At 39.6% G+C, this 7,937-nt stretch overlaps 1 protein-coding gene across 1 annotated transcript in view; it reads left to right on the top strand.

Moving 5' to 3' along the window:
* LOC147798481 (inactive serine/threonine-protein kinase ULK4-like) overlaps positions 1-7,074 on the top strand; it is a 7,218-nt gene extending 144 nt beyond the window's left edge. Inside the window, exons 2-13 of the mRNA XM_087139996.1 lie at positions 276-458; positions 2,094-2,221; positions 2,631-2,761; positions 3,070-3,191; positions 3,351-3,459; positions 3,541-3,687; positions 4,030-4,261; positions 4,611-4,765; positions 5,128-5,294; positions 5,561-5,659; positions 5,831-6,013; positions 6,112-7,074. Of these exons, the coding sequence (XP_086996122.1) occupies positions 276-458; positions 2,094-2,221; positions 2,631-2,761; positions 3,070-3,191; positions 3,351-3,459; positions 3,541-3,687; positions 4,030-4,261; positions 4,611-4,765; positions 5,128-5,294; positions 5,561-5,659; positions 5,831-6,013; positions 6,112-6,273 (1,818 nt within the window). The 3' untranslated portion in view covers positions 6,274-7,074. The remainder of the gene's footprint in view (positions 1-275; positions 459-2,093; positions 2,222-2,630; positions 2,762-3,069; positions 3,192-3,350; positions 3,460-3,540; positions 3,688-4,029; positions 4,262-4,610; positions 4,766-5,127; positions 5,295-5,560; positions 5,660-5,830; positions 6,014-6,111) is intronic.
* Positions 7,075-7,937: the final 863 nt, after the last annotated feature.

The raw sequence follows: 7,937 nt of genomic DNA, 5'->3' as shown, positions 1-7,937 counted from the left end.
ATTGTTCAGCGACAGCTGTTACTTAGGACAACTTTGTTAAACAGATCAATTGTCAATTAAAGAAATATCCCATGCTACTTAAAGCCAAAATTCAAACCCTAAACCTCTGTAAGGGACACTCCACTTATGGAGCTATATATATCCTGCATTTTCTGGTAGTCTTTACGACTCCATGATGATGAGCTTTTAGTAGCTGAAAAGAGCAATCAGTACAACATGTTGCATTCCTTGACTGAGTCCGTAGCTTTATCTCTCGTTCTCTTCCTACTCTACAGGCCCTGTGCCGACTGACCAGGCAGTCTGTCTCCATCTTCCAGAGTGTCATCGATAAAGTTGGACTGCCTAACGTGCTTGAAGCCTTGGCGGTCAATATCACCAAAGTGCAGCAGGCATTGGCCACCATGTTTGCTGCTTTGTTGATGGAAGGCACTCACATTCAGCGACTTGTACAGGACAAGGTCTGGTAACGCTGTCTGACGGCTTAGTTTGAGTCACCCATAATGCATTGCGTTTCCACCCAAGAGTTGGCAACAGCTGTCTCAATTGAAATTTTGTTGAAAGTCTTTGTTTTCACAGAAGTCTGCATCATTTGTATTTTTAAAGAACCAGGCTTTTTTTTACTCTTGAACAAGATGAAACTGAGATTGTGTGTTGATGGTGCTGAATTTGAGACTATCCTTATTTGATTTTATTTATTCATGTTAATGTCTGCTGAAGTTCTTGAAAGCACTTTGGAATGTTATCACCACATATGCATCTCTTTTATAATTCTCAAATTTGTGTGGATTTGGTTAAATTTCCTGTGGTTTTTATTTTGTTGTTGTATACTAATTCTTATATTTTGCTCAATTTTTGACTCCTTCATGTATGGTTTGCCTTACTGCCTCAAATCACATTGTTTCTTTTCCATGCTGCTGGATGAACTCTGACCTTTCACCCTTGGTCTTAACTAACCCTTGCTCACCTTCCCTCACCAGAGTGCTGAGGTAACATAGCTCAGCTTTTATGCACATTCAAAGCTTCTGCACATGCTAGCCCTATTCTTAGAGTAGTTTTTTTTTTACTTTTTACAAGTCTATGTATGATTTTTAGCTTGGTTAGCTGAACCATCTAGTCCTGTTTTCAAAACTTTTGTTTTAGATCAGCATGTGGTTTTTTCATGTGGCATGAGAGGATCTTTGGGCTTAGAACAGACTGATGTGCTAGGAACTTTAGAGGGCACTGAAGCCATCGTAGTGGTTACACACCCCTAGCCCTATAGGCTATCCATAGAATTAGTAATATTACTATTCATGAAGTCACATCCATGTATACTACACTAGTGCTTTCATTTGGTGTCAAATTGTAGAAGTCATATCAACAATGACTCATATACACTACCTGTCACAATCTAACACCAGGTACTGTGAGTTTACATTTTGGATAAACTTCAAAGGATTTCTCATTGGGCAGACATGGGAAACTTGGTGTCTATAAGATGTAATGCCAGTTGATGATAGGTTGAGCAGACCAATTCTGTCAACAAGGCCATCACAGGTCCCTGCAAATTCATCACAACTCCAGTCATAAGTCAAGTTACAAGCTTTTAAAACACTGTGATGAAAGCATACCTTGGTTAAAGTTCATCGTGTTACTTGTGACAGGACTTGTGTGATAGGACTTGTGTGACAGGACTTGTGTGAGAGGACTTGTGTGATACATGTAAGTCTTGTGTGACAGGACTTGTGTGACAGGACTTGTGTAGTAGGACTTGTGTGATAGGTCTTGTGTGACAGGACTTGTGTGACAAGACTTGTGTGATAGGACTTGTGTGACCGGACTTGTGTGACAGGCTTGTGGATAATGAACTGAACTACAACACTGTAATATATAGCCAAATGAAGTCATGTGTGAAGTGATCATGTTGCATAGCATGTGAGAAACCCTTCGGCTTATCCATGTGAATGGAATTCAATTGAAACATGTACTGTGGTAGTTTGATTTGAAATACATGCACAGCCAACCACATAATAGAAAAAGAGTCGATGTCATAAGATCCAGTGCCTGACAATAAGTTTGTAACTTGCCTTGTCTTTCTCATTCTCCAATGACAGGATTTCATTCTTCGGATCATGAAACTGCTGGACAGCCCCTCTATGTTGATCAGAGCAAAGGCAGTCTTGGTGTTACTGGAGGTGACAAATACCAATATGGATATGATACATGTAGCCTGCCAAGCAAGGTACGTCATAGACTGGATGCAAGGTCAGATTTAGAACTAAACTTTAGGGAGTGGCAAAATTTTTTTTTGGGGGGGGATGAATTTGGAAATTCTTTCATGTAACCTTTTTCATGGCCTTTCTGAGGGGTAATTCTATGATTTGGGGGTTTTTAACATGCTTTTGCGAGGCAGAGAAATGACATAGGCCAAAATCGTCTTTCTCTCATTATTAAAAAAAAAAGCTTTAGCTCCATTTGTTTTGGCTTTTTTTCAGGGGGAGGAGCAATGGCCCCTCTTTCCCCCTGGACCCACCTGGATACCTGTTATTACTCTTTGTTCTTACTCGGAAGGAAAAGAAATCTTATTTGTTGCACTCTTAGAGCTGCAGATTTTATTGATATACCTTTCCAATTTTTATCTTTTGAAATAGGCTTGTCATGTACATTGAGCGTGACAGTCGTCGACAGCAAACAGGTGGAAATCAAGGCCAGGCTAGCTACCTGTCCAAATGTTTGGACCTAATCACTAACTACCTGGTTGACATTGTGCCTCAGATCTTAGGTAAAGGACTAGTTCCATCAAAATTTGAACCCCTTTCAACCCTCCAGACAGTTTTGGCTCAAAAGCCCCCAGAGCCAAACTCTGTACAGCAGACCTGTGACACCTCCTCATTGGGCTTTTCAACTTTAATCGTGCAAAACATATACTTGAAAACATAGCGTGGTGTTGCTAAAGTCATGTATAAAGTAACAGTTCTCAGAATTGTTTGAGACGACAGTTTTGCTATTGCATCAAGTTTTCAGCAGCAATCATTGATGAGGTTGTATGTTTGCCCGGCACCCATTAACTTCTCTTTGTTTGAATTCCAGGCGATGCCATATCTTCGTTGAATGCCGTGGCTGGACGTAAGCACCCATCTAGCATCCAAGCCAAACAGCTGAAGACGAGCCTGCCTCTGGTTCCTGTTGCCTTGCATCTGGTGACCAGTCAGGTGGAATATACACATTTGTTCATCACTTCTTGTAGTGCCCTGCCTAGGTCAAAATGTACAGCCGACTTTAAAAGTGCTTAATTTCAATAAGTTATTATCATTGACTTGCTAGTTCACCTGATTGATAACTGCCTATAATCTTGCCGCTTCTTCTCTCAGATCTTTCAGACCAGAATTATCGGGGAGAAGTTCCTTGAGGACATTGGCGACCTTCTGACCCATGTCCAGTCTCTGGACAGTGGAGATACAAGCATCGAACCTGCAATAGGTAAGCCAAACGAAAACCGAACATATTTTTTCCAGAACATTTCTTTGTCCACCATCAACTTGTCTTGTACTTTTTATGCAGGTACATCAGGAACCACAGATTTTATCAAGACAGTGTTGTCCATCCTAGAAGCTGTAGCTCAACATCCTTGTTTATTAATGGAGTACCACAGCGTGATCATTGAAAATATCTTGCCTGCCCTTGCTTCACTGGTATCCAGCGACAATGGTAAGCCCATTAAGCTGTAACTTCTAGAACTAGAACTATGAGTTCTGCACTCCGAAACAGGCAAAAACGAGCTCCTTGCCGTTGTCTTGCGCAAAGAGCAGCTTGAACTCACTTGCTACAAATCTCCTGCTTCTCGATATCATAACTCTCAACCTTTCTTTAACACATATCCAAGCTGTGAGGTTAGATATATTGTGGTATGCTAGCAGTTTGATGGTGTCTCAGATTAGGATAATGAGCAGTCTTCATATTTTCTGAGGGGGTGTCGAAAAGTGGAAAAGCAAATAACACTGACCAGGTGATAGTAAACTCTCAATAAGTGCTCTGCCATTCTGTCGACAGGTGATACCCGCATTTTCTGCCTACGCCTGTTTGCTGAGATCACTTCCCTGTACCTGACGCATGATCAGCTGACTGAAGAGCACCCTCTAACCAACCCCAAGCTCCTGGAGGAGATCATCGGGGACCGGTTCCTGCCTCATGCTGAGCAGATCCTTTTGGATCCAGACCCGGTGCCAGTCTATGGTTTAAAGCTCCTGCTGGCATTGATTGAGAAAAGTCCCGCTTATATCAAGTATGTCAAACCCAAAAAAGTGTATCTTGATCTCCCACATTGAGTAGAAATAACAGAAGATAGGGATTATCAAAGGTGATGGACTGTGCATTCTCTTGAAGCGAAGAACTTAGAACTTTACGTCATCCAGAAATGAAAGTTCCCCTGGAAAAGGCCAATTTCATTTTGTTCATTCCAAACTAAGATGACACAATGGCACTGTTATGTGGGTTTACTTACCACAGATAACAAGAATATCAGGTGAAACATGCCAGATTCCACTTAAGGCCTGATAACTGCAAGTATGTTCAAAACGAGAGATAAATGAAGGATTTTCTGAGACTAAAACTTCTCCTTTTTTGTTTGTTAGGCGTGTGGAGGAATTGGACTTATATCCTGTCTTCTTCCAAGTTCTGCTGGATCACCAGAATGCACCAATCAGCAGTGCCATTAGAAACCTTGTAGGAATCTTTCACTGTTTGGTTAGTCATAAAGACACCAACATGAAGGCATTGTATGATCAAGGTAAGGAGTCTTCTGATTGGCCCACTGCAAAAGTTTCTAATCACTGATTGGTCGAAAGTATTTACATTGAAAGATATTACCATGGTATCATGCCTCTTTAGAATTAATTGGACACCTTTAAATTTGGGGCTTAAAAGGAAGAAGTTGTTCATAAATTCATCTCTGTGCAATATTGATCCTGTTTTTTATCACGTTGAAGAACTGTTGCCGTGATTTCAATTCACATACGTGCATTCTCTTTACAAACCCTGAAGTGAAAATTCCTGCATAAAGACTAAAGATATCTTTTGCTCTGTGATCTTTCAGGAACTGCGCTTGCACATTGACAGAGTTTTTACTTTTCAATGCTCTTTCTGTTGTAGGCACTGTGGACCACTTGTGTAACCTGTTACAGCAAAGCGTGAATATCTACATGGACTCCAATGATAACACAGACACAAAGAGTGTACAGTTGTTGCTTACCAGCTTGCAGGATACCATCCTGGTACTTCTGAAATATGTGGCTGCTGTGGTCCGACAGGTCTTGCAGGTACTGGAAAATGTCATCTGTAACTTAACCAAATGTCATCATATTACTACTGAAAAAGGTGTGATGCAGTCTGGACACAGGATACTATAGCTTCACTTCCATCATTTGCTAACACTCAAATGACTTTTCCTCAAAGATGCTGTGCATTTGTGCACATTCAATCGAAAATATGCCCCACACACTGAGAACCAGGCATACTGTACACAGTTCTGTATTAAGCGTCTTCAGGCACTCCCAAGGATAATTCCTTTATTGGTTGAAAACAGGCCAAGAAGTCTGGTGTTGAGGCGGACACTCAGGGTGCAGAGTCATTGCTCCTGAACAACAAACCCTTTGCGGAAGTCACGGCGTGCTTCATGCAGTTGGTAAGAAAATCAGAATTTCTTTAGAGTTGCACAGACATGAAGATGAACTAAACCTTGACAGAAATTATACAAGCAAAACTTTTTCAGCTTTCAACCAGAAAATTCCTTGTATGCCATACCTTGGTATTTTCTTCCCTGTTGTAAAAGTTCCAAAATCTTATTTGTTTTCAGATTTGCAGCAAGGAGAGAGACATCAAGCATACAGCCTGTGAATGCCTCTCTCTTATCGCTCAGTTATTTGGGGGCGAATATAAAGACACAATGTCCTTGGATAACATGGACTGCCTTGCCGTGGCTTTGCCCAAATCTGATGCCAAGAGACAAAAGTTGCTCCTGAGGTTCATCAAGAGAGTGGTACGTCTCAATGATGCTAACATCACAAGAAACATTGACATCTGTGTTCTTGCCTAGCTGTGGATTAAACGTCTATTGTTATAATGATTTTATTTCAGATATCGACAGAGAAACAGCACGCCGACATGTTACGGGAGCAGGGTCAAGGGTTATGCGCAGCATTGCAGAACATGGTGCAGACAGCTAGCTCACATGCCGATGTTGCCGTGTCATCGTTAGCAGCAGATGTGCTGAAAACTGCTGGAGTCAAAGTAAGCTGAAAGGCTTGGCATTTGGCTTGTAAGACTCTGCATCACATGTGTCTGTCATAGCTTGCCTTACAAATCTGGAACATGTATCATAATCAGCTCGTGTCTTGAAGTTTATAAAAAGGTCCTCATTGCAGACATTACTAAGGTTTCCAGTGTGACGGCTTACAGTGAAAATCATTCATGATGTAATAATTTTATGAATAAAAATCAGACATTACTACAAAAATAAATGACTGGCAAAATGCTTCAGTTTGATCAGTTCAACAGCGTTGTCAGCCAAAAATGTCTTGTAGATGACTATGTGTGGCCTTTTCATAAGAGTGTGGTTTGGTTTAAATGCATGAGATAAGTTTTCAATGGAATGTGTACAAATACATAGATTCAGCAGACTTGGTTGCTTAGCCTGCTTGCACAGTGCAGTGTCATTGATATGAAATATCCAGATTAAGAATTTATCAAGAACCATGGTCTTTATTTAAGAGAAATACTTGGGTTTGTGTTTGAAGGGCTTGGGTTTGTGTTGAAGGGTTTGGGTTTGTGTTGAAGGGATTTAACAAAAGCAATGTTTTGTACTATTTTATTTCTCATTTGGAAAATTACAAAAAATTTGAGCGGATTTGTATATTTAATGTCTTGAATAGTCTATTGAAATGCTCTTCATGCAAGTATATTTATCATTAATATTGTCATTCCATTATTTTTCACATATTAAGCTTTGTATATAATGTCATTTCATCAAATGTTAGATACCAGTAATTCATCTATTTCTTCTGATTTCTAGAAATAAATTATAGCAGCTTTATTTGCAAATCTCAGCGTGGGCTGTATATATTAATTGGCTCTTTTAAACTTTGTTTACAGTGTTCAATACCGTCAGCAAGACAAAGGAAAGATGAATAGAAACGACTTCAGGTTTTAGTCATTAATCTTGCAATCTTTCCTTTTCAAAAGAACTTAGGAATTTTTTCAGTAGTTGTTTCAGTAGTCTGAGCTGTGCAAAAACTCTGACTGATATTTGCTTAATATTCTGCTTGGAAGTGCATCATTTGTTCTTCCGAACCGACTTCTTATGAACTTACATGTACATCCTCTAAACTAATGAATCTTATTAATGAGACATGTTTGTCCATGTAAACTACAGTAGGGACTATCTGTGGCCAAAGGGAACTGAATCTTGCATTTCACACTTACCAGAGACACATGGCTTGCCTTATAGACAAAGTTCAAAACATGTTGAGAGAAAGATTATCACAAGTAAATACTTGTGGAAGATTATATCAAGCCATTAAAGAAAGCACAAAGATAAGAATACTTCACTGATGATTCAGGCAAAATATTGCTGGTTGGTTTTTGCTGCTTGTCCAATTCCATATTTTAAAAAGATATAAAAATTGGCTGATGAAATTTGAAGAAATTGTCCACATGTATACTGGTACATTTCACTGATGACAATATCATGATAAAACGTTTATAAATGATATATTTTTGCTTTGAAGACAGATCATGCAGTTGGAAGTAAGATAATTCATTTCCGTTACTAGATTGCTTAATCATCTTCGCAAACATGACTTGGATGAAGAAAATTGAACATTTTGTCGCAAAAAGTTCACATCCCCTGGATAATTTCTCAGCTACTTCTGTTACAGATCAAAGCACAAACTTTGTCAATGATA

The sequence above is a fragment of the Acanthaster planci genome, linkage group LG08, assembly GCF_054643075.1.
Source record: "Acanthaster planci isolate LZ-2023a linkage group LG08, COTS_SCS, whole genome shotgun sequence".
NCBI classification, from domain to species: domain Eukaryota; kingdom Metazoa; phylum Echinodermata; class Asteroidea; order Valvatida; family Acanthasteridae; genus Acanthaster; species Acanthaster planci.
Note: the sequence above shows the minus strand (reverse complement) of the source record. Positions and strands in the feature narration are given on the sequence as shown.